The 24,862-nt window shown below is 50.5% G+C and overlaps 8 protein-coding genes across 8 annotated transcripts; 2 read left to right on the top strand and 6 right to left on the bottom strand.

The window, feature by feature from the left end:
• Positions 1-373: 373 nt before the first annotated feature.
• M430DRAFT_45944 (hypothetical protein) lies at positions 374-7,173 on the top strand (the record flags this gene model as incomplete). Its single annotated transcript, XM_024867808.1, has 5 exons — positions 374-420; positions 474-1,026; positions 1,079-1,166; positions 1,223-4,264; positions 4,313-7,173. The coding sequence occupies 5 exons, from the start codon at positions 374-376 to the stop codon at positions 6,997-6,999; spliced, it is 6,417 nt and encodes a 2,138-aa protein (XP_024716781.1). The 3' UTR covers positions 7,000-7,173.
• A 759-nt stretch (positions 7,174-7,932) lies between these two features.
• On the bottom strand, positions 7,933-9,648 carry M430DRAFT_45943 (hypothetical protein; the record flags this gene model as incomplete). Its single annotated transcript, XM_024867807.1, has 5 exons — positions 7,933-8,476; positions 8,536-8,677; positions 8,740-9,210; positions 9,273-9,365; positions 9,410-9,648. 5 exons carry the CDS (start codon positions 9,646-9,648, stop codon positions 8,054-8,056), a joined length of 1,368 nt encoding a protein of 455 aa, XP_024716780.1. The 3' UTR covers positions 7,933-8,053.
• Positions 9,649-12,761: 3,113 nt separating this feature from the next.
• Positions 12,762-13,388, bottom strand: M430DRAFT_23276 (hypothetical protein; the record flags this gene model as incomplete). Its single annotated transcript, XM_024864866.1, has 1 exon — positions 12,762-13,388. One exon carries the CDS (start codon positions 13,386-13,388, stop codon positions 12,762-12,764), a length of 627 nt encoding a protein of 208 aa, XP_024716779.1.
• A 783-nt stretch (positions 13,389-14,171) lies between these two features.
• On the top strand, positions 14,172-15,317 carry M430DRAFT_110947 (hypothetical protein; the record flags this gene model as incomplete). The annotated part of the gene is made up of 1 exon (XM_024861402.1): positions 14,172-15,317. One exon carries the CDS (start codon positions 14,172-14,174, stop codon positions 15,315-15,317), a length of 1,146 nt encoding a protein of 381 aa, XP_024716778.1.
• An 825-nt stretch (positions 15,318-16,142) lies between these two features.
• Positions 16,143-18,104, bottom strand: M430DRAFT_37702 (hypothetical protein). The gene has a single exon (XM_024867171.1). The coding sequence runs from the start codon at positions 18,078-18,080 to the stop codon at positions 16,230-16,232; it is 1,851 nt and encodes a 616-aa protein (XP_024716777.1). The 5' UTR covers positions 18,081-18,104; the 3' UTR covers positions 16,143-16,229.
• On the bottom strand, positions 17,943-19,039 carry M430DRAFT_193146 (hypothetical protein). The gene is made up of 3 exons (XM_024864050.1): positions 18,942-19,039; positions 18,564-18,874; positions 17,943-18,168 (listed from the first exon to the last, which is right to left on the bottom strand). The coding sequence occupies exons 2-3, from the start codon at positions 18,823-18,825 to the stop codon at positions 18,089-18,091; spliced, it is 342 nt and encodes a 113-aa protein (XP_024716776.1). The 5' UTR covers positions 18,826-18,874; positions 18,942-19,039; the 3' UTR covers positions 17,943-18,088.
• Positions 19,040-20,358: 1,319 nt separating this feature from the next.
• Positions 20,359-21,825, bottom strand: M430DRAFT_110523 (hypothetical protein; the record flags this gene model as incomplete). Its single annotated transcript, XM_024861366.1, has 1 exon — positions 20,359-21,825. One exon carries the CDS (start codon positions 21,823-21,825, stop codon positions 20,359-20,361), a length of 1,467 nt encoding a protein of 488 aa, XP_024716775.1.
• A 24-nt stretch (positions 21,826-21,849) lies between these two features.
• Positions 21,850-22,607, bottom strand: M430DRAFT_71885 (hypothetical protein; the record flags this gene model as incomplete). The annotated part of the gene is made up of 2 exons (XM_024869519.1): positions 21,850-22,091; positions 22,277-22,607. Coding segments are annotated over 2 exons (573 nt in total), but the record flags the coding sequence as incomplete, so codon positions are not given.
• Positions 22,608-24,862: the final 2,255 nt, after the last annotated feature.

Raw genomic sequence — 24,862 nt, 5'->3', positions numbered from 1 at the left:
GAGCGAGCCCAATCGCGAACTTCACCATGCCCTGATTGCTGTTTGACGATGCCTCATCCGTGGCTGCTGCCAGCAAAACTAAGGGATTCAACCATAGGTCTCCCTCCGCCTTGCTCTAGCACACGCAGCCGTGTGAATCCTAGTAGATTTCCTCGGTTCTCTCATTGATCAACTATTCATTCTTCTTCTGCCTTGCTGTCATGGTTGATTGCTGTCGCTGATGCTCACCATGAGTTCGTGTTAACCATCACTGGCCATGATGCCCTCCCATATCGTCTAATTCATTTCGTCCTTCCCATAGATTGGGTTCATTTTGTTTTATTTATTTATTTATTTTTTCCTTCTACTTTTTCTTCAGTAATTCAACGCCGTGATGGCCATTTCCGGTGCCGTCCAGACCTTGTCGGCGGCCTTCTCATTGTCAGTCCCGCCGGCAGCTACCTATCTACACCTCTCTGCTAACGGCGCGATAGTGGGATCCTTCTACAAGCAGCCTCGGGTGTTCTTCTCATATATTGGAAAGGCCATGGATCGACTATATTCCAGGACGGCCGGAGGCTGGTCCTCATGCTGTTTCTGTTCTTTGCCGCCCTGTGGGCGCAGACTGATTTCATAAACCTGATGATTCCGTCTTCCCCGACTGCTTGCCAAGTCACTCTCGTTTTTTCGACGTTGTCTGATCAGCTTGCGAGAGTGGGCATGGGCCAATTCCTATTATGGTCCGTAGGGCATGGGACGAAGATAACAGCAGAACGGCTGATACTTCAAGCAATATTGGCAATCAGATTTGTTGTAGGGCTTTTGCTCGTGGGGTTCACGCGCCCAGATTTTGCACCAGTTTGTGTGGCTCGCACATCCGTTCTACCAATAGCCATTGTGATTCTTGCTCTGGATATCATAATTATTGGCCTCTTGGTCATTCGAGCATTGTTGTTAGGCATGTTCAAAGGGGGGCAGTCAAACCCGCGAAAGGAGCAGAGTAAGGTCTTAATCTTGAGCATTGCCGGGTTTACTCTGTGGACTGGTGTAGGTCTTGGTTACCCTGAAGTTTTAGCCAGCTGCTGATATATTGCTTTAGACCAGTGCCGCAATGCTACTAGGGCTTCCTAAGATGTTGCTGATAGTTAGAACTACATTACCATCGACAGGTCTTCTCATTCTGGTTGGTCAGTGCCGCATTTATACATCTCGATCAGAATCTCGTTTTCTAATCATAATATAGGCATTGTTGCAATCTCTCCTGAAGCTTTGCTATTACCAGGAGACGGAGAAGCGATTACTCCTGAAGCAAGGTCACCGTTTATGGCCCCTTCATCACCGTCTCGCGGAATCTCCCCTAGAAATATTGGGAATGGCGGCTCCCCTATATCTGGCCTCGATTACATGAAGAGCGGTCGTCTCCGTGCCTTTAATCCTTCCGCAACACCCCATAATGTGTTGACGACACCATACCCAAGAAATTATGAAGGAGATGCCCGGGGGTTTACAAAACTTGGAGGAGGGGATGCAATAACAAGACCAACATTACCTTCTATTTCCCAACAAAAGAGATCCATATTCAACTGGTCAAAACAACCTGCACCAACAATCCGAAGCCTAGGAATATCCCAACCAGTCGTCAGTGATAACGATAGCTCATCGTTGCAACACTTTGCGAGAGTACAAACCATTGATCTTGCGACTGCGGCCATCAAGGAGCGGGAGCGTCGCGAAGGGGCAGCTGCTAGATCCCGGCTCGTGGCCAAAAGGCCGGCGCCTCCACCCCCTCTTCTTCCAGCTCAAGAAGGGCTGCGAAAAAGCATCAGTGTCAAGAGGAAGGTAATGTCGGATCACACTCATCAATTAATGCCAACAATATCCAGTTCCACTACATCTGGGCTTTCGGTCAATGCGGCGAATGGAAACACAACGTCGGCATCACTATCTCCGGGTCGTGAAGATGTTCGTCGGCGATCACCGCGGAATATAAACAGTTTTGGCAACATGGTCGATGGAAAGGCCTCGCAACAGCCTACTCTACAAATGAAACAAACCATTGGATTGCCGTCAGGTCCTAAATCGCAAAGAATTACCTTGGCACGGGAGGCTGGCATGGGGGGAGAACCAACAGTTATGTTCATGAACGATATTGTTTATGACAATCCCGGGATGGTGGACACCATTATCAGGATGCCACCTAGGATCTACACATCGACGAAGAAACCAAAAATCGCAGAGAATTCGACGGATATTTCGACTGAGAATTCGTATGCCATGGAGCTCAAGTCCTCAGGGTCCATTCTACACAGGCCACGACCGTATCAAAGAGATGCAACAAAGGATCGTGCCCTTTTTCCAAGTGATCCATCTTCGTATCATAGACGCAGTCAATCTGGGTCCTCAATTGTGATGCGGAAATCAATTTTTGCGTCTCACTCTGGAAGTCCAACCCAGTTACCTCCTCTACCAGCTCCGCCGACAAGGGCATCCAAATTACAACGCCCAATGCCAAATAGCTCGAGAAGCATGACGTTTGATGAAAAAATACAGTTGCTTTTTCCAGCGCCTCCAGGATCTACATTGTTGAAAAGCCGCAGATCTTCTGTGCCATCCCTCCTTCACATTCCGTCATTATATATGCCTGAGACCCCTCCCACCCAGAACCCGACTGAAGTTTGGCAACAGGGCCGTAGGGTTTCAAAAGGGTTAAATATTGCCTCGTTTGGACCACAAGGTACCCAGAGTCAGGAACATGTAGAAACGTCAGAGCCTCGCACCTATCGCTTCAGTCCAAATACATATCGAGCTCTTGCCGATAAAGCAAACGACAGCTGGATTCCAGGAACTCCCTCCAATAAAGACAATACTGGAAACTCAATGCAGCCGCAACATATTCGATCTTCTCCCGCCTATGATATAAGAATGTCTGTTGGCGAAGTAACTTCCGGTCATGCAGGATCTTGTGGTGATCCTACTACATCTATTAATAAATCGAATGAAATGAGGGATGTTCAGCCAACGATCATGCAACAGGGTCGTGCTTCCGACCCAGAAATAGAGATCTCTAGGTTTTCCGATAGCACAAGACAATCATTCTTTCACGACGCCAACCAGGTGGTACCAAGATCTAAAACCCCAACATCTGCAAGCAGACCTGCATGCAGACCTGCATGGCATTGGCGTGTAGGGGACGAGCCCCCAACATTTTCCGCACGAAAATCAAGTAAGAGGCCTCGCAAGATGCCGCCTCCGACTCCACTCCTTTTAACTTCAAGGTCGAGAAAAATAGGTATCGTGGTTCATTCCCCCGCCCCGTCGCCGATCGATTCTCCTGAGAGGGCGATCAAAGATATCCAAGCCCAACTGAAGCGTTTCGAAGAGTCAATCCGAGGATCTGTGGGGTCCCTCTTGAGGCATATGCCAGGTGCAAATTCAACTGTCACGGATAGTGTTGACGATGAGCGTGGCGGTCGCTTTAGACTTTTAGAAAGTCTTGAAAAGGAGATGGGTCAGCAAGAAAACCAATGGCAACAGATGCAATTCAACCTTCGCGACCGTAATTCGATGTCTGATACTATGACACCTCAACAACTGGTCTCCCCAGACGGAAGCTTGTCGCAGAGATCATCCCTATCATCGTCTAGAATTGTAGCCCGGCGTGCACATATTACAAGTAGCATGGCAAAAGGCGAATGTTCTAGCCCCACTATATCAACTCAAAGCTCTGATTGCTCTAGAGCAAGCATATGGCAGCAACGACTTGCCGAAGCCCAGATGCAATACTCGGAAAATGCCCCAGCTCTCCTTCGCGGACGAAGCTTGAATTACCTATTACTTGCCAAGTCTCAAGGCGGGAGTCCGACACCACCTGAGAGCATTCAATCAGAGTCCGATGTCGAGACTGGCTCTGACTCGGGATTAGAATTATCGTACGGTCAGGAGGCATCGAACAGGGCTCATACTTGTCCACCATCGTTGTGGCAGCCAGAGCCAATTCTACCCAGAACTGCCTCTGTTGGTATGTGGAATCCTCCTTGTGTTCCATCCATCCGCGCCGTGTCTCCCGAAGCACCAGCAAGGGATATTAGGCCTGCACGGCGTCTTGTTCAAGAGGTACTGCCTATTTTCAGCTCCGCCCTTTGGTCAAAGCCTTCTTCATCGGTTGAAGTTCATCATATTGGCCTGTGGCGCCCCAGAGAAGCCCAACCTAGTAGTGTTACTCCTCGACGGGCCACGCAGAAGCCTCAGCGAAAGTCGAGACGTGCGACGCTCCTTCCTGACATTGGTATGATTTCCTGTAGAGATTGAAGTCCTTACTAACTAGAATAAATAGTGGAGAGCCCCTTGCCTTTACCACATAAAAGAGATACACTGGGAATCTTCCAATTCCCATGGGGAGAAACCTCTGATTCGGCAGTGTACCAGCCGCCTTTCAATCCGGGTTTACATACGAACCCAGTTATCAGCACCAACTTAGATGCTAGATCTCGACATCTGGAACCTGAGCCTACGGAATACTCGTCTTCATTCTTTGATGACTATGACGAGCAAGATGATGACGAGTACCCAGAGATTGACGAGGACCTAGACAGCGACGACGACTTCGATGAGACCACGCTTTGGGAAATTGCAAGCCTATTAGTTTCAACAGATGTTCCCTCAAGGAATAGCCTACTTCCGCCAGCACGACAGGCAGGAGAGATATTTGGGGACTATAATGGCAAGACTGATCTCGAAACCGAGGAAGAGGATGAGGATCAGGTCACTGGTATGTCGGGCGAAGACACTCAAAGCTCAAAATTACAGTTACCTATCCAATCACTTGCGCTCCCATCTAGAGAAGGCTCAAAACTTTGGGCAGGCAGCTCGACCTCTGCTCTAGGTGCGCCCAGCAAAGGCTTGCCTCAACCTGATTGGGAGGTCTGGAAGTCCTACCTTTCGGAATGCCAAGTTGTTACGAGATTTAAACCAAAACCATCAGGAAGCCTCCCAGTTCTCGCCACGTGCAATCTGTGGACCTCCTCGTCACCAGAGATACCTAGTGCGGGTGTTTCTGCCCTGTGGAGCAAAGCTACAGCTGCCATCGAGACATCACCCATCAATCCAACTCTCAGGGCATCTTCTACCTTACTGTGGACCGCAGAGCCAAAGAAAAGTGAACCCTATATACATGGCCTATTCTCTGTTAATGTTAAGCGTTCCACTTTCCGCACCACACAAGCAAACCCAGCAGCGGCGTCTATGATCAGACGCCCACGGTCATCGACAGCCCAAGTATCCAGTCTAACATCCCAAGGTTTATGGGCGCACAAGCAAAGTTCAAATCATCCAGTTGAGTGGATTTTGAGATCTACAGCAGCCGAAGCCACACCACAACACAACCATGATACATCCTCTGGAGGTCAAGCGCCTAAAATGTGGACCCCAGTAGTAAGAGTTGAAGTTCAAACTGTTGTTTCGCTTTTTACAAAATCAGTAACTAGATCAGACTATCGAACAACCAATTCATTGCCAGCAGCAATCACTATGGTCCGCAAACCTCGGGCGATCCAGACGTCTCTCGATCGATTGACATCCACTCAACTTTGGAACGGAAGCCAATCCATACAAGGTGAACATGACTGGATATCCGAATCTAGTGTCAGACCAGAAAGCCCTTCTGTTTATTCGGAAGCATCCTCCGGCGGGTCGTCGCCTATTTCCGATTCTTCGTCTGTTAAATCTAACAGCACGAAGGCCTCATCTCTTTGGGGGCCTTGGTGGGGATCCAAATCTTCAAAGAAGTTAATACCTCGTACACCTCCTCACAGCAAAGATTCTTCAAGTCTTTCTGCCCGACAACCGATCTCTCTACCCCTAGCCACTTTGAGAGAATCAAGAGTTTTGACATCTCAAGATCACTTAGAGGCAGAAACTCCGGTATTGAAGGACACTATAGTCGCGATCACACCGAAGACGACACTTGCTCGTCCAGTAGCTACCAAGGCCGATTGGGATTCTGCGCTTGCCGAGGCCATTTTACAAAGTAGACCACGCATGCAACGCCCACGTTACTCGCCTGAAATGTGGGCTGCAGCTCTCAGAGAAGCCATTACCTTGAGTGCTGTTCCGAGCGTTTCGTCCACCCCCAAGCCTTACGATGTCGCCACACGCCATCCTGTATTTTTCTCGGAGTTACTTGTATCATCTGCAGACGATATTCACCCCGCTGCTATGGGACATGTTGTAAGACCAACAATACCATCAGTACGTATCAAGGATGCTCACATGTGGAGCGGCTTGTCTGCGAGGACAAAGTCTCCAACCAAGTACGAATTCATGTGGTCAAAGGATGGAATGAAACGGGAGTCGAAGTTTGAACACCTCAACCAGGAGACCATACGGAGGCGCAACGTGTCAAAACCTCTTGATTTACCAAGCGTAGAATCATCTGAACTCTGGAAGCCTATTGTGCCAGTTAGCTTGGAGCGTAACTGGTTGTCCGCCACAAAGGGATCACCTCCCGGAACATGGGTCGCTCCTAAAGCGCGAGAACAAGATGAGAACTCCAACTTAAGGACAGTTGCCAAGCAATTCTCCCCTGATATGTTCTCTCACATCAAGAGCGAGCCTATCAAGAGAGCTGTTGCTCTACGCCCATCGTCTCTTCCAATCCTCAAATCAAGAGAGCTTTTCAAGCCAATGGTCCCACGTTTAGAATCTGACATCCACTGGCTCCACTCCACTTCCAAGGTACCAAGGACCTTTTCACGCGCACAGACATGGACTGCTCCCTTGTCTACAGGGCCGACAGAACAGAATAGTAATAGAATGTGGGAGTCTCGCTCATCACCCGCCATCTCATCACCATCAATCTTCTCCGACGTTCATATCGAACCCTGGCACAGAAAGAAGAGGGAGCCGACACCCTTGAAGGAGATCGAAAGCTGCCAGATGTGGAGGCTCTCGACGGTAATGCCTGAAACCCCGAAACATTGGCTTGTTAATAGGAGGGTCTCGCGAGTAGAATTCAGATACTGATGATAAAATCATCAAGCCTAGATGAAGTTTGGGATGTATGTATGCCTAGGCGTCTTTTCTCGGTGAAACGGCGAATCAATCATTGTCTGCATGTGCTGATTGATACCTATCTATCCATTTACTTGGATCCCATGTTGGTTTTTAGCAAGCCTTTCATGTTGAACTAGTATAGAGAAACACTTTGGAAAATTGAGTTTTATATATATATACTTTGGCTAGATGTGATATGGCATGATATGGCTTTAATCGAGCATCCCCTTTTGGGATCACCTATCTCCACCTCCAACCATCCAAATAACCCCCCCCCCCCCCCCCTCTGCCCCCCTTCCCCCAACCTACCCCGCCCCGCAACTGCCAAACTTAAACACAGACAGACAAAGGTTACCTACCTATCTATGTAATATCAAATCAAATCAAATCAACAAAGCCAACCAAATTTCTATTTTCTTCTCCCCCGGTGGTTCAAAATCTCAGAACATACTGCACTTATATCTTATAAATATTTCATCCTCTCGTGCATCTACCTATCTATCTTAAGTTGAATTTCTTCGTCCGCTACCTACCTTACCTTACCTAGCTAGCTATATAGTTCACACTAGGAGATTTTATATATTTCTTTCTTTCTATCTATCTATCTATCTACAATCTACATTTCACCTTTTGTATGCTAAAAGAAGAAGAAGAAGAGTGATTTGATGGATTTATGGATTTTATAAGATAGAGGGAGGAGGGGGGGGTGTGAATGAAGTACGGACTCTTGTGTGTGTTAAGCAATAACCCGCTTTTTGGAGGGTTGGGAGGTGTGTATGGCATGGATATCTAATGAAGTATGATTGATGGATTTGTAAATTATGTTTTTTGAGGGTGGGGAGGGAAGAAAGGAGAAATGGAAGGCTTCTGGATGCGGCACCTTGATTTAATACGAGTATAAATCTTGGGGTATGATGAATTGACACTATTCGAATGATACTAATCGAATATGTATGTATGTATGTATGTTACTTTGTCAAGATCGTGAGGCGTGGTAAGCACTGCCATTAGTAAAGAACAATAATTACCGTTCGTTAGGATCTTCACTCTCTCTCAATCTCTCCTGTTCCTCCGCTAATCTCTCCTCCTCCGCTCTCTCCTCATGCGTCTTATGACCCGCGAACACCGCCAACATGCCCAAATCGTACGTAGCCTTCAACGAACCAGCCGCTACGAACGCTACCCAGAAGAGGTTGTGAGCGGCTAGGATACCCGTGATGAGCGGGCCCAGGCTCTGGGCCGATGTCTTGACGACGTTGATTAGGCCCATGATGGCGGTGCGCTCGTTGGGGAGCACGACGGCGGCGAGGAAGGCGGAACGAGGCGCGACGTCCATAGATTGGGTACAGGAGCGGAGGATGAGGAACATCATGGCGAGCGGGAGGGAGTTGGGAATGGGGATGAGAGCGAGGAAGATGGCGGATGGGAGATGGGTGAAGACCATGGTCTGGGGGTTTTGGTTAGTACTCGCTTGCTTCGTTATTTTGCGGGGTGGTGGGGACTTGCCTTGATATTTCCAAACCTCTTGGCGATTGATGAGGCTAAGAGCATGGAAACTGCAGCAATGATGCTGGTTGTGAAGAAGAGCGATCCCAGTTTCCCTTCCTCGAGCTTGAACTTGTCGTGGAAGAAATATGTTACCCAGGAGCTAGATAGTCCATTAGCCAATGATATCCGGGAGCAAAGGAAGGGGAAATATCAACGACGTACAGAGGAGCAAGGCCAGATGCAAACGCATCAAGAGCAAAGAGCAGACAAAGATTGAAGACAATTATCCTGCTATCCGCGCTAATCTCCGGCAGCAGTGATCGGAAAGTTGGCTTCTTCTTTGGCTCCTGAGCACCATCTCGCAGAAGTGGCGCGGTCTCTGGATCTGAAGCTGGAGCTGCTGGCTGTTTCTTCTCTGCTTCGCATGCTTTGCTGAGCGCCAACGTCAGGATGAGCTTGATAATCCCAAAGACCGCATATCCCCAGAACACCGCCCTGTATACATCGATCTTCGGCCACCCCAGGTCTTCCAGCATGTAAGTAATCACCCATCCGGTCGCCGCCATCCCGCAAGCTGTCCCGGCGGTGCCGATTAGGGAGTACCAGGCGTATATATCACCACGGTTTATGGCCGGCGTGAGTTGTGCCAGAGTCGACTCTTCGATTGCGCGGAAAGGTCCGATCTCATTGCCACTGCCATCCAGTATTAGCTTCCTCTCTCCACGACATATATATATCCAGTGGGCACGACGTACCTGGGACTGATAACCCCTACAATTGCGGCAAGAAGTAAGACCCAGTAATTGCTGAACAAGGCAAACACAATGCCACTCAGAGCCACAGGATGGCTCCGAGAGCGAGTATGGCTTTCCTACCCAGCCCATCTGCAAACAAGGTCAAGAGGAAGCTGATCAGCGTGTCGCCGACGAGGGTCAGCGTCATGAACAGGCCGCTCTTCGTCTTTGAGATGTTCAGCTCGGCGAAATAGGCCACGAGAATGAGGGTCGAGCCGCCATAGGCAAAGAGCCGGACGAAACGCTGGATGCATAGCAGTTTGGTGTCAACGGTCGAGGACCACAGGGAGACGAGACCCAGCTCGTCGAGGACCTTGACCAGGTATCTGGTAGCCATTGTCGGGGGTTTGTGTTTGAGGAAAGACGCAGAAAGAAAGCATTGAAGCTCCTTTGTATGCGGACGCGTCCCTGCCAGCCATCCAATATCACTCCATCACGTTAAATCATCATGAAGCACGAATCCTCTGTGCTTATTTGACTGCAACAGTCATTCATGGATGGTGATTGGTTATCGATAAAAGAGGTCATCCTTGAATGATGATTGGGCGGATGAACAGTTCCGCGAGTGTAAAGAAGATCACGTGAAAATTAGCACGTGTGGTATGTCACGGGTCACGCCTCCCTACCTTATATCTGCCGTCACTCGTCCATGCTTGCCTGCAGAGGCAGAGAATATGCAGAATGCTAAAGAGAAGCCATCACCAAGGAAATTATCCACAGGACTAGTTGGGGTTCCAGCCTGTCTCTCTCGCCCATATACTTGCACCTTAGTCACGGTGCTCAAGGCGTGAGATTATCACCTATCCAGCAGTAAGGTGTAGGACAAGACCAAAGCGCCATATTCTGATACTCGTATTATTGAATCGAGCTGGGCCGCAATATATGGTTGTCGGTTGGTTTAGGCAATTGCTGGCGATCGCCCTGATAGTCATTCTGTGTTGTTCAATGGGTTTTGATTTTGAAGCTGGGTGAGAAAGGAGCCAGAGTTCCTTGGGTTATCCTATTCTTGTTTAGCCATTGCATATTGATGGGTTTCCAAAGAGGCTGTTCGCTGGTTTGACGCCCTGGTGGGTGTTGGGAATTGTTCAAGTGCAGCCCAGCTCGTTTGTTAGAACATATATGTGCTTTGCTAGCAGGTTATATCGAAAAACTCTCCCGGTTATGATGTCTGATGATAGGATTTGCCCTGCTACACCTTCGTAATACTAACTTTCTTCCTCTCCATCCTTGTTCTTCCAAGAATGGTGACAGAAGGGTAGAAGAACATCAAGGTATTTCGAGCCTTTGAATGTAGATATTTCCGTGAAAGAAGCCACGAGGAAAATACTCTCCTTGCTTGAGCACACAACCTCAAGATAATGTCTCTTTCGTATAGGTATTAGGGATTTGAAATCTATGCCCCTGAAGTTTGAGAGATTCATCCGTATTGCAAGCTCCTCCCTTCAGTCCGGTATATTCCGCATCAGAGTCTGAGCTGAGAGCAGCGATGCAAACCCCTTTGCGTGAATTTCAACCCGTGCCGGTTTTCCGCAGTGATTCTCGTATAAAGGCAAAGTACTGTATCTGCAGGTAGAAGCCTTCACCAACCAGAGCTCACAGCAACCTCGAAGTTCTGAGTGCACCCAGGCTTGCCCTCAATAAAGTATGTGCGTCCGGGTAGAAACAACCCCCACGCGATCCGCAGTGCTAGGTGGAAGTGGTGCTAAGGCATCCCCACAACTCAGCCACGCGCCTGTTCCGAGAAATGCAAGTCTAGGGAGGCCCACGATCGGATGAATCGGTCCTATAGCGATACAGGATTATGAGTTGCAGAAATGGGGGTTTGAGTGGCTTTGCGGCACTGGCCACGGCCAAGAGGAGTGACTATGAGGGGAAAGGCGCTCATGCGAATCAAAATAATATCGTATCCTTGATGCTTCTGCATGGCGGTGATAGGTAGGAAATAAGTAGTCAATTGAGCATGACGATGGGACGAAATCACCCGACGATTTCCCAATATCGGGGTGTCCGCGATAGATCTCCGTAAATTGGGGCAATGAATCCCCGAGACTTGTATGAAAGAAGACCTACCAACCCTCTCAACTACTAGGTCGGGGAGGACAGGATGCAGGATGACTATTTTGTCACTCTGCACATGATTCATATTATGAAATATTTTGAACGGAGACGAGCATTTTTCTCCAGAAGATCCTAGTTCTGATCAGAATTGGCCAATATGAGATGCAAGATATATTACTGTTGGGTAAGGAGGGTGGTAAGGAGGGTTTGAAGGTGCTGGCGCTGACACGGTTGGTGAGGGGTAACTCCATGAAAGTCATGTCTAGACCTAGAACAAGGGATGAAGATCTACTCCCCCCGAGTCATAGACAGCGGAGAGAGTGGGCCTAGAGCAAGGACAAGTTCTTGGCTTCATTCTTCTGAGGAGAAACTTCTTAGAAAACGACCAGTGGCATGTGTCAAAACTGCAATTCGACAGCTGAAGATTGGCTTTCCTCCTACTATGTCGAGTTGCAGCACGAAATGCACCTAGAACGTAAATCTCCGCAACACGTAAGGAAAAACTGTTTCCCTCTTGTGGTAACAGACCGCTCATCGTAGGGTCTCTCATGGTGACGGTTGCGTACCGGCATTTGAGAGAGGAGTGGACAAGGCCCGCTTGAAACTCCGGACGTGGGATGAGTGTCGGTAAGGACAATGGCGTGGGGGTCAGGTTCTCAATCAAGAAAAGCCTCAGGAACACACGAGATCTTGCATGAGTGGGCAACCAGCGTAAACTGAAGAGAGGCAAGCGCCGAGTCTTCAACAGGATTCTCGATGAGAACAACCCTCGCACTTCATACGTGCTGCTGTATGAACTTCGAAGGACTTGGTCGACTCGTACCGCAATACATCGGTCTCGGCCAAGTGTCTGCGGGGAACCGGGTACTAGAACATATGGAAGTGGGGAGAAGAGTACAACAAGCACACAGGTGGGCATGCGTTGAACGCCCTGCATGCTTTTTGCAGCTGGGGTTAGGTAAAGGGAAAGTTGGATCGGTCACTCTCTCTTCTCTTCTTCCGCGGCTCTCCGGCCAGCTTTGCCAACTGGTAACTCGTGACTTCACAATGTACAGAGGCATATACGTAGCTGAGCACTGTCAGCGCTGGAAGAGCGGTTACTGTACTCGGTCCTCACCGGCTGATGGTTAGGAGGTGCAGAGTAGTCCAGAGAGAGTTCAGCATCGCCTTTCCTTCTGCCAAAGCCATGCTGATTGGGTGTTGTCTCTCGTCACCGTTGCCCAAGACTTCTGGCTCTCGTGCTCACCCCCACGTCGACGTCGTCCGTACTGTGTACTTCTCCACTACTTTGTGCTCCGCTCTGCTCCGCTCTGTGGGTAGCCCGCTCTAAACCACCCCCGTCCCCCTTGCCCACAGCTAGTTTCTCATCCCAAAGCCACGATCCTGGATTGGCTAAACTGCAAAGAGCATGATCACCTGCTTAGCGACGACTGGCTGACCCCGCGAATTCGACCTGGCAAACAATTTGAACACCTTGAGCCTTGAGGTCATCCGACTTCCAGGACCACCGAGTTCAGCTGTGCGGATTTGGCGCGGACACTTGCCTTGCCTGTCTGTCTTTCGCCACACGCGCACCGCGACACGGGAATAATGGCATTGCATTGCCCCCGCCAGCCAGTGCAGTGCCGCTGCGATTGACGGCGGGGTAAAACGTGTTGGTGCGTGGGATGCGGTGAGATGGAAGAGGAGAGGAGAGGAGACGAGAACGAGTCTCGAGCCGTTGAGCCTTTGAGCCGTTGAGCCTTGAGCCTTGAGACGTTGACGTTGACCTTGTCCTTGTCCTTGAGCATTGAAGTCTTGAGCCTCTCGTTGCTTTTCCTGCCATGGGCGTCCTTCGACCACGCTTTGCTTCCCCTTTCCTCCCCGGGCTTTGGAAATACACACAAATACGGGGTACTCGATTCCGGGGTATGTCCGTCGATATGTGCAGTACTCTGTAAGGTATGGCTTATGGTGGCCGTCGAGGATGGGAGAGGGGAAAGAAGCGCTCGTGAGGGGAGCACGCCTCATCTGGCCCATTTGAGCGTTTGAGCGGTTGACTATCGACAAGCTGGCTCCCCTCTCCACAAACCCAAAGCAACCACGAGAGCAAGTCTTACTCTTGATTGACGGCTATTGCAACGTTGCTGATGGTCATTGACGACTCCTCGTGTCGCACTGCTTGCGCGCGCTGTCATAGCCATGGCTGTCAGCCCAAGAGCAACGAATCTCACGATCCTGGCTACAACCGCACAGGACTCACGGGTTCATCAATCTCCACAACCCGCTGCCCGAGGGCCCTTGTTATGGCCTGACGAGCAGAATCCGGAGAATTTTTCCGCATGGGTTCAAGCAGGTCTAGCCACGAGGTCAAGGTTCAGAGGTTCTCAACCCCCACACTAAGAGCTGGGCTACGAGAGACCGGCGGAGTCCTTGGTACTTTGGTCCTCTAGTACTTCGATGTACACGGTACATACAAATACCCTTGTCCAGGTGGGCTCCCTTTCCCATGCCACCCAGGAACAGCAAAATACATTTAAATCTGGCAGTTCTGCCGTCATACTATCAGTCTCCCGGTCCAGCAATCCAGCAGTTGTCTGACGTCTCACCGCGGAGGGAAAAGCGTCATATATACATATCATATCATATATATACATCACTCGGCCTCTTCAGATAGTGATATCTCTACCCATTAGTCGGCTTCAAGTCTTGGATTATCAGGGTTGATATTCTTCTCCCTTTACGCTGCTTCTACCTGCAAGAGGGCTTTGTCTCTTCCTCACTCGGCCCCTCTCCCCTGGGCCTCCTTGCTCCAAGCATACTATGTCTCCGCACAACGACGCGCCATCTCCCTCAGGTAGTTTTACTCAAGATTCCAACAACATGTCCTTCCGTCCCGCTACAAGCTCCAACCTCCGAAACTCGAGCAGTGCCAACAGCGTATACTCAGAGGCCCCATTGAATGAGTACAGCTCCTCCTATAGCAATGGCTCCCTTGATATCGAGGACCGCGTCACCCGCCCCTTGATCCCAGGAGTCTACGTCCCTACTGTCTGCTTCTTCGATCCTGTTACTGAAGACCTGGATACGGCAACCATTGCCAGCCATGCAGTCCGCCTTGCCAAAGCCGGCGTAACAGGAATTGCTACACAAGGTTCCAATGGCGAAGCCGTCCACCTCACACACTCCGAACGCCAAACCGTGACCGCCACAACCCGGTCCGCCCTCAACGCCGCTGGCTTCTCCCGCCTCCCTATCATTGTTGGCTGTGGAGCTCAATCTGCCCGGGAAACCATCCAATACTGCCGCGAAGCCCATGCCGCCGGCGGCGACTACGCCCTCGTGCTTCCCCCCTCCTACTACGCACCTCTTTTCTCTCCCTCCTCCGCCAGCGTCATCACCTTCTTTACCACCGTCGCCGACCAATCACCCATCCCTCTCCTGATCTACAACTACCCCGGCGCTGTCTCCGGCCTGGATCTCTCCTCGGATGTCATCATCCAGCTCGCCGCGCACCCGAACATCGTCGGCGTGAAGCTCACGTGCGGAAACACAGGGAAGCTGAACCGCATCGTGGCCGCGACCAAGCCGACCAAGCCGCAACCGCTCGACGCACAGCCGCCGTTCCTGGTCTTGGGCGGGAGCGCCGATTTCACGCTCCAGAGCCTAATGGGCGGCGGCCATGGCATCCTGGCCGGCTTGGCCAATATCGCTCCGAAGGCATGTGTCGAGACGGTCCGGCTATACCGCGAGGGCAACATTGCCGAGGCGCAGAAGATGCAGGAGACGGTCGCGCAGGGCGATTGGGCCGCGATCCAGGGCGGCATTGTCAGCACCAAGGCGGGATTGCAGAGTTGGTTCGGATACGGAGGATATGCTCGGTGCCCACTGCCCCGACCAACCAGTGCCGAGAATGCTAAGTGGAAGGATGGATTCCGGGACTTGGTCATACTGGAGAAGAGCCTTTAGATATCTTGGGGTCTTTTCTAATACCTCACTTTTCCTTGCCATATCTATTTATCTATTTATTTATTTATTCATCTATCATCATCCTCCTTCCTTTTTGGATCATAATGGCTTGGAGACGGCCAAAACGGGACGAGACGAGTGTCACGACGGAGACAAAATTCATATACGGACAGTGGGCCCGAGCATGGCATGAGCGAGAGGCTCTTCATCATTCAGCAGCAAGAACACGAGCAAGCATATCAATTGCCCCCGGTGGGTAAAATTAAAACCAATTCTACCTAATTCTACTTCCCGTATCGCCATCCCAACCCATCCCTTTCCTTCCCTCACCTCATCTCGCAATTCTCCATACAAAAATGAAGGCATCTATCTATCTATTCTACAAACAGAAGCATACAGCAAAGAGAAGAGTCCTGGAGCTACGCAAGGCTGTGCAAGAAATGTGATCATCAGCTGAGGTATTTTTGTTACATAGATGAAGCTTACCTAGATAGAAGAATCGATGAGAGGCTCCACAACAACGGCTGCGTATGAGCTTTGATGAGCCTTGATTAAGCATTGAAGAAAGAGTCTCTTATGATGATGCTTGTGGTGTTGTGAATGAAGATGGGAGACCGAGTTGAATGGGGGGTTAGGTGGGTAAAAGAGGTAAAAGAGGTAGAAGGGGGAGCACGTGGCCTCACCCCCCTATCCCTGGTTCTGGTGAAGTATTACCTTATTATATCTTGCCATCACAGCTATACTGGTTCAGCCAGGGACAGGACACGTTATGTTCATGCATGATTCTATATTCTATTTACCTACCCAACGCCAGCCATGGCAAGAGACCATCCGCACAATATGCATCGCTATCAGTAATCATAAATCGTAAACCCCCATGCTCTTACACACATAATGTCTCGTGCGCTCATCTCATCGATAGCCGTCATCAGCACCGGGCGCACTGTATCCATTCGACGGGACCATGTAGTTCTCATAGCCGGCCGCACTCCCGCCACTGCTGCTCACGCTCGTGCTGGGACTGGCCAGGCCGCTTCTGATAGCCAAGCCTGTATCTTCAGTATCACCGACGCTGCTCTCGCGCCCTCTTGGACCACCAATCCCGAAACCACCACTGCTGCTTCCTCCATAGCTGCCGTAGCCATATCCCTCAGCCGGATTTCCCTGCCGTCGATTGCCATTACTGAGGTTCTCCGCCTCGCTCCCGACCCGGCTTAGGGCAGGTTTTTCCGGCAGTGCTTTAAGTAGACCGGTAGACGTATCCAGCATGCCCATTGCAAATTCTGTCAACCGTCCATTTCCACCCTCTCCGTTGCCACCTTTGCACGACACCCCTAATGTCCATCTGTATTCCGCTAAACGTCTCCTATACCATTCGGCCTCCTCCCGACCAGGCGCTGTAGCCCACAATAAACTACCGAATGTTCCTATTAACGCAAAATTCGTCTTGGAGGCAAAATACCAGAACGCGCGAAGGTGAGACGATGTGAGACGGTTCACGAAATCCATTGCAGATATTAGACGTGTTTTCGCTGCCGACCGGCAGATATGAAGGACATATGGATCGAGAGATGGTTTTACGTCGCCCTGGCCGGAAGGAGCCAGGGAGCGGATAATTCGGCGATGGAGGGTTATTTCTGTAGCAAAGTAGGCAAGGTGAAGGTAGCCTGTTGAGGAGAGCTTGTTCGACCTTTGGGAACTGGACGAGGATGAATCCATCCGTAAGCAAGAAGGCAACGCAGCAAACCAATCTTTTAGCTGCAGCTGCACGGGCTTCGCCAGTTGGAGCACCAACTGTGTGCCTTGTGATCCGGCTGCTGTGACAGTAGCCATGGCTTGAAGTGTGTAGAAGGTATCCAGAACCTCGGCGAGGATTTTTGAGAGGCTGATCATCTGCGTGAATAGGAGGCGACCCTTTTCATATTCGGCACTCTCCTCACTGTCTGATTCGTCAAATTCGACATCTGGGAAGTCGCTGGGGGTGAGGGGTTGCACGGCCCAATTTGAGGCGAATATGTGGGAGGGCCGACCATGTACCAGAGACCCCCACTTGTCCTGCATATACAAAGCCCATGCGAGACGTTTTCGCAGTCCACGTTCCCAGAGCGGAATTTTCCAGTTTGTACAGTCGAGGTGGAGACCTAGTTCTTGGCCAATCGCCACCAGTTGGGCTGTTGGTGCCCATTGATCTCCTTCCGGTCGCTGGGAGAGCAAGAGACCTGCTTGAACGGTAGACAACTTCGGCCTATACATGGCATCCGCCAAGGTCACGCGCGCAAGTCGTTCCAGCTCCCTCAGATCCGGTCTGGGAAGGCCTGCCAACTCTTCGCTGTGATCCCACCAGTTGATAGCCAAGATGTATACCGCAGCTAGGATAGGGGGTGAGAATTCCCGGTATGAGCGGTTGTACTTCTCGAAGAAAACTGTCTTCTGAAGTATCGGAAAATTTGGATGAATTATTCGAAAGTATAATTCAAGAAGAGCCGGCCCATGAGGAGCAACAATATTCTCAATTGCATCCGCATCCTCAATTACGTGCTCGTGACCGGGCGTACTGTAATCCGGGAGCATTAAGAAAGTGTGCCCATCACTCACCTTCCTTAAAGTACCCCTCGACAACAGACTCTCGTCTTGAGGATCGAAGGGAGACAGGTCTATAAGTGAGGGTTCAAAATCGGTCGTTGGCCCAATATATTGGCTATATCTGTCCTCTTGTAACCCCAGTGTTCGTTTCAGCATTGTTGGTCCACCAAAATTTGCCATCTCCTCAATCAACGAACTCGTAGCTCCCGTGCTAGAAACGCTCGACTCAGGAGGCCTTCTTTGTGGATCATCCGTTCTGTCTGGGGATCTGAAAAGTGCACAAGTGGTCAGCTGTGGTGCTCCTGAGTTACATGACATGAATAAGGCAAAGATAACATAAGATCTAGCAAGCTGCGCCCAGAATCGCCCAACCCGAGACAATCATTTAAGCCTTCAGCAAATACTCAAGCGCTTTAATTCAGAGCGACTATGTCTGAGGCTGGTGAGGGCGGGCTCAATTACTGAAGGAGTTTGATGACTGAAAAGAGAACCAGAAGTTGTAGATATCTCGCGAGCCGCATCCGGACCCATGCTTGCACAGAGAAAAGGTGTTCCTTGCATACCTTCTCTTGGCTACAGATTCTTCATTGCCCTCCCGATTCAGTTTCCTTTTTCTCGGTTGCGGGCTCTGCACGAACGTACACTCCTGGGAATGGAACTGACAGAGCACGCAACTCGTCTGGCCTTCATTTATCACACATCGACTCTTCCTCCTCCGGCAGGCATCGCATGGGCGATCCTTCCGGCCTCGGAGGTGCGATCCTGACTCTGCGGACGCCGTGCTGCTCATGCTTGCGGAGAGAAGGGTCCTGTTGCCACTCTCTCTGCCGTCGGTACTGTTCGTCTCGACGGATGGATGCAGATGGGGATTTCGAGAGGCTATAGCAATGGGGGCGGTACGGGCAATGCTAGTAGGGTTTGACATGGCGGCGGACGAGATAATGAGGCTCGGCCAAAACCCAGGCACCGGAAGTCTGTGTCAAGCCGGTGATCAACTCTCTGTCCAGCGGTTGGCTCGGGGAAGGATGGGGGGTTGCGGACAGGCCTGCTGAAACTTGAAGGTAGTAATTACTAGGGGGTGGATGATTTGTTTTGCTGCGACCTGCGAATTTCCTGAAAAGAGCGAATCCCCGCGGGATCGATCGATACTCCGTCGAGTCGAGGACAGTCTGGGGAGGTGATAAGGCCTGTGCCGCCTATCTCTCTGCGTATCAACGGCTCCCCACTCTCCCACTGTACTGTACGTGACCGCGTCTGAGCGCACGCTGCTTATCAGCGCGTGGAGGGATGATAAGTACTGAAGAGGGGTCCGCTGCCCCTACCCGGTATTCGAAGGAGGACAAGAGAGATGATGATATTGGATGCTGTTGGCCGTCATCGAAACTAGCATCGACATTCTGCGAGCGCGAGGAGAGAGGAGAGCAGCGAGGATTGGGGGGACAAGGTCAAGAGCGACGGATCATCAGAGATAAGGATTCCAGGAAGATATAGATGTTTTGATATTATTATAAATATTATGGATGTTATAAAAGACGGGGTGTATTTTATGTGCATTTAAGCATATTTCGGGGTTGGATTAGGCGTGAGGCAGGTAAACCGGGTTGAATCGCAACGTTAGCGGCAATTGGGTACGTAATGCGTATATAATAATGCCAATTCGCTCCGTCATGAGTGGTCCCCGGATTCCTGGAGGTCCGACCGTCATCCCAAGTCTGTCAAAGTAAGGCGTCCCAATGCCTACATCAGTAAGACCATATCTGACCTGTTACAGGTTACCATCTTACTAAATCTTGCCAAAAGATAGGCCCCCTCCAGTCCCGAATGCGCCGACATCAGCACGAGGAATGTCTGTCTTAAGACAGCCCCTCTGTTCTCCGGCGCACACGCTGCTCAAACCTCGAGATTCCAGTGACATACTTGATACATCCCGTTGAGAGGACATCCGCGGCGAGGGAAGGCCGGGTCGGTAGATCTGCAGTATCTGATGGAGACGCTGATTATTCGGATCTGGACCCGCCCAGCTACCGCGCATTCCTGGGCAGATCGGCAACCCCACAACTCCATCGCAACGGGGAGCCTTTGTGGCATTACTAAGAGAATCTCCTGGTCGCGCTTCTGATTAGGTCCGCGTCGACTCTTACCTAAGAGCAGAGATTGGCAGGTTTCCCGTTGCCGAATGTTTTGTGTAATCGACTGTCATTGAGCAATGAGACCGAGCAGCGTAATCGCGGTGCTTGAAGCTTGGCCTTCAGGACGCAGTAGTGCCCGCATTATTACAGAGGAAAACGGTGCTATAATAATACGGAGTAATCCTGTATTATCGCCATCCACACGATTACTACCGAGTCCCGAGTCCCGAGTCCCGAGTACCGCCATCGTGGATATGGTCATGATTGGCAAAGGCACACGTGTGGCTCCATATCGCTCCCCTTTATTCATACTTCGTTAAATGGGTATTTTACTCATCTTGACCCAACTCACCCAGCATCTCCTCCAGCCGTTTTGCCAACCTCAATAGTCCCTCGTCCAGCCCGCAAGCAGCCAAGATGGTCACGCCAAATGGTAATCTCTGTTCCCGCTGCTTCTCCTGGCCTTCCGCTGCAACTTTGTAAGTCCCACATGGCAGTGCTACGCCCACCAAGTCCAATATATTGGCAAAATGAGAGAAGGCACCCAGCTTGCCATTGACTCCAATTGGTTCATGCTCCACATCTTCAATCGTGGGATGAAAAGGGGCTGTCGGCACCACCATCACGGTCAATTCATCTTCTCCGTCCTCTTCATACCCGCCGGGCCTCAGGATATTTTCGACCGCCCTCTTGTATTCCGCCTGTTTGTGCAGATCTCGAAATACTTCCACCGCCGTGCTATTCCTCGCCACTGCAGCTTCAAATACCTGTCTGGTGACTGGATGCAGCAACTCCTTGTTCTGTTCGAACCAGCCTTCAGGGAAGATCGTTAGTCGCTCAACCACGAATGAGCTGTTGTATAAGAGCTCGTTTGCCGCCGCAAATGGCTCCCAGTCCAAATTTACCAGTTTCCCACCCGCGTTTTGCAGAGCTTTCGTAACCTGGGCAAATTGTTGACGATAGGCAACGCTGCAGACCTCAAGGGCGCTCTGAGGCGGGATGCCGAACCGAAAGGAAGAAGATCCCGTAGATGCCAGAGCTCCTTTCGTAGGATAATAGCAAGGTAATTTCGCAAAGGAATCCCCTCTGTCGAACCCTTTGCAGACTCGCCAGACTTGGTCAGCGTCCTCTGCACTAAACGCAAGAAACGAGACGCAGTCTTGGTGGAGGCATGCTGGGAATACTCCCCGCGCCGAAACTGTACCTTTCGTTGGCTTGAACCCCACAACGCCGTTGAAGAGTGCTGGCAGTCGGATCGAGCCCGCGGTATCGCTGCCAAGAGAGAATGAGACCAGATCCTCACTAACAGAAACAGCACTGCCACTACTCGAGCCGCCAACTATGTGAGATTTGCTGAAAGTTGAATGAAGGTCCCCGTAAGGACTTCGACACCCAGTCATTCCAGTTGCAAGCTGCTCCATATTTGTCTTGCCTATGAAGAGAGCACCAGCATCTATGCAACGTTTGTAAACAGGCGCTGAAGACGCCGGCACAGATGCTAAAGCTGGGCAGCCCGCTGTCGTAGGGATCCCTTCGATATCGATGTTGTCTTTCACACTGAAAGGGATTCCCCATAGAGGCGGCCGCTCTGCTGGGTCTGGCCAGCGGATGAGAAGTTCATTCGCGGCCTTCATGACATCGCCCATAGGCTGAAGGTGGATCCATACCGATGGTTGCACCTCTTTGTAGGCCTCGATGCGGTCGTAGATAGCTTGAACGACATGTTGAGGTTTGATCCCCGCCTCATAATCCATCTTCAGACTCGAGATATTGAGGCTCGAATCCCAACGATCCATGTCGGGAGCCTCATCGTCCCAGGTCCTAAGCATACTCAATTCTTCGTAGATGAGTGGCTCACCACTGTCTTCCGTCCCAGGAAGTGTCATCGAGATGCCATCCAGCGCAACGAATCCCAATCTACGGTACAGGGATGAAGCCGAGAGTGTACTATCGAGATATATCGGGATCCTATCCGCTCTGGCTCGTTCAAGCCCCCACTCGGTCAGCATTGTCCCGACCCCACGCCCTCGATAATCAGGAAGTGTGCCGACGTAAGTTAGGCCTATCCAGAATCGTAAGCACAATGTTCTTGCACGCTGCTCTAGACGTCTGAACAAAGGATGCATTTGAAAACACAGCTAAGTAGCCCCGATGAGCATATACTGTAGAGTGGGTAAGCGCCAGGGTAATAAAAATGAAACACCAACTCCATCTGCCATATAGTCGAAGATAACTTGGTCATCTTACAATAGCAATGCCTGCCCCCCATCACCCTATCCCTCGCTGCCATTACCTTTTCATAATACCCCTTTAGATACTCCTCACGACAGCCCTCTGGCCACGTGATATCACTGTGACTCGCATCATGGCCCGGGAGATCCCATTTCGCAAAGCCCACGATCAGGTTACTGGCCTTTGTATCTCGCACAACCAAGACAGCTTTCCCGGGATCCCGCAGATCTCGAAGAGTGTCCTGACGCAGAAACTCGCGCAGCGCCAGGAGACTAGCTGGGGTTGGGAACTGGGCATGCAGAAGGATATTGGATGAGAAGGCTGCAAGGTGCACGGAGGCTATATCTTCAGCTTACGACTCGGTCGCGGGTGAGAGATGGAGAACCATGTTCCTGGCTGGCTTGGGCTTGTGTTGGGTTTCTGGGAAGAGGCTTCGATACTATTTTTCGAAGGATGTGAGGATTTGGGTAAGAATAGAGAGCACTGAGCATGATGCGGGAAAGGGAGAGTGAGTGGGCAAGGAGATTCTCATGTCTCTTTGCATGCAGATAACCATGCAGCTGTTGTCGCTATCAGAACATGCAACTAGCCCTGCTGCCATTATGGATAAGGTATCCGTACACGATGTGGGGTTGATGCAGTGGGCTGCTCAGCAATTGTTCGATAATGATACCGTGGGGAGTAGTCAGGGACTCGATATGATAATAGCCGATTTTAATAGCGAGCAAAGGGCTTGGAACCTCGATTCTCGAGACATCCCAGATACAAAGGCCTTCACAGCCCATCACGCGGTTCCGGAAACCAGAATCGGTTATCATCATAATCTCCTCCATCGACTCGAAATTTCGCATCCGCACTCAACGCGTAATGATTGATTGATTCAATCGGGTTACATGCTGGTGATACAAATATCTACGAACTATGTGTGTGCGTCGGTGCCAAGATGAGGAGGGTAGTCATTGATAGCTGCGGCCTTGTCTCAGATAAAGTCGCATTTTGCTTCTCTACCTACCTACTTACCTGCAGTGATCAATCTCCGACCAAAAACCTGATAAACAACCACAGAGCTGGTCATGTTGAATAATGTACCCTAGGTAAGAGATCTTAACGGACGTCCTTTATGGACTAGAATGCTGACTGTTCTTTTATTAGAGATCGCCATGCGTGATGCTTGATGGGTTTATGATTCTCGAAAGAACGTACACCAAGGGTCCGAACAATATCGTGTATACCTACCTATATAACCCAGTCTCCCATATCGGCATGAGGTCTCGAAAGGGAAATAGCACGGAGGAAGAAGCAGAGGAGGCAGACGGCGTATCTCTGCATTCGAGTTACCTCTCTCCTCCTTGGCCCTGATACTGACAGCCGGCGATCGAGTTTGTGGAGGCTCAGAAGAACTTGAACCACCCTTCAAATGGGTAGGTAGGTACCCGGCCTTTCTTGCTCTGGACTCGGTTGGCTGCGAGCATTAAGTTGTCAGGTAGGCTTTTGCGGGAAATTTCGCATTGCGTTGTGTGCAATCTTGTTCAACCTACATTTTTTTGTATGTTTTTTTGGTACTTTTGATCAAATCTTTTCACTGTTAGGGATCGTTTGGAGCACGTGCTCTTCTACAGTAGTGACATATGCCGTGCGAAAGTTCTTGGCATGTCTAGTCACTCTATGGTCTCGAGGGGGGCGGGCTATAAAATATGATAGTCCAGCGGGCGTGCCGATAGGAAACATAAAGCTTTGGAGATATCATTCCCTTCTTGGCATCTTCTGTTCCCTTCCGACCGTTTTATCCTGCACGACATGATACCTCTTCGCATAGCCTCTCTATATCCCGTGCCTCTCCGCAGGCATTGCTGCGACACGATCACGAACTGATGTATTGAATGTCACGGGAAACTGCATACTCCTCCAGCTCCCACCCGCAAGTACAATGAACGTCACCGGCGTGTCACCGCATCATGTGAATGCGGGAAGCGTTCCCATTGTATCAGCGGCATTTGCATGTTGACCAAGCACTCCGTACCTGTGTGTTTCTGTGTTGGCGATTCCTCCAATAGCGGTCTGTCTAGCATCCAATCTGTTCCTCGTGTGCTAGGTACGCTGCCTTGGACTAGGAGGCCTTTAACAGGTCATCGTGTATGCGCGTGACCATATGGCTTCGCCTCCCTTTCAATCATCTGTTGGTTTGATATGGGAACAATGTTCAAGTAACCCTCCTTTTGTCTTCCCTCTCTCTCCCTCTCTCCCGTGTCGACGACGTGTGTCTATCCGAGGCCATGTTCGCATGGATATGCTATATGGCCGGCAGCACATGGCTAATTCCAGGAGCGGTCAACCTAAGTATTCGCTATCTATGGCCACGCCGTCTGGTCTGAATTTGGACTTATGTCGTGGCTCCGAGAGAGTCTATATTTGCTGCGTGGCGTTCTCGTCACAAGTACAAGGACTGTCCCCAATTCGAGTCTTATGAACCCGGCCCCGTTGCGACACAAGGCACTGCATCGTGGAGGATTCCTACATGGACATGTCCGTAGGTGGCTGATAAGCAAGATTTTACAAAATACATGGCCAATATATGTACGAAGACTGTTCCTGCATTTTTGC

The sequence above is a fragment of the Amorphotheca resinae genome (assembly GCF_003019875.1).
Source record: "Amorphotheca resinae ATCC 22711 unplaced genomic scaffold M430scaffold_14, whole genome shotgun sequence".
In the NCBI taxonomy this organism is placed as follows: Eukaryota; Fungi; Ascomycota; class Leotiomycetes; order Helotiales; family Amorphothecaceae; genus Amorphotheca; species Amorphotheca resinae.
The sequence above is the reverse complement of the archived record's forward strand: the minus strand, read 5'-3'. Positions and strand labels throughout refer to the sequence as shown.

Excerpts from the sequence above, each read along its gene's own strand:
- M430DRAFT_37702 (XM_024867171.1), bottom strand. The coding sequence starts at position 18,080 with ATGGCAAATTTTGGTGGACCAACAATGCTGAAACGAACACTGGGGTTA.
- M430DRAFT_193146 (XM_024864050.1), bottom strand. The coding sequence starts at position 18,825 with ATGTCAAACCCTACTAGCATTGCCCGTACCGCCCCCATTGCTATAGCC. Across the intron at positions 18,169-18,563 it reads CCAGACGAGTTGCGTGCTCT|ATCCCCAGACAGAACGGATG; the intron begins GTCAGTTCCATT and ends TGCACTTTTCAG.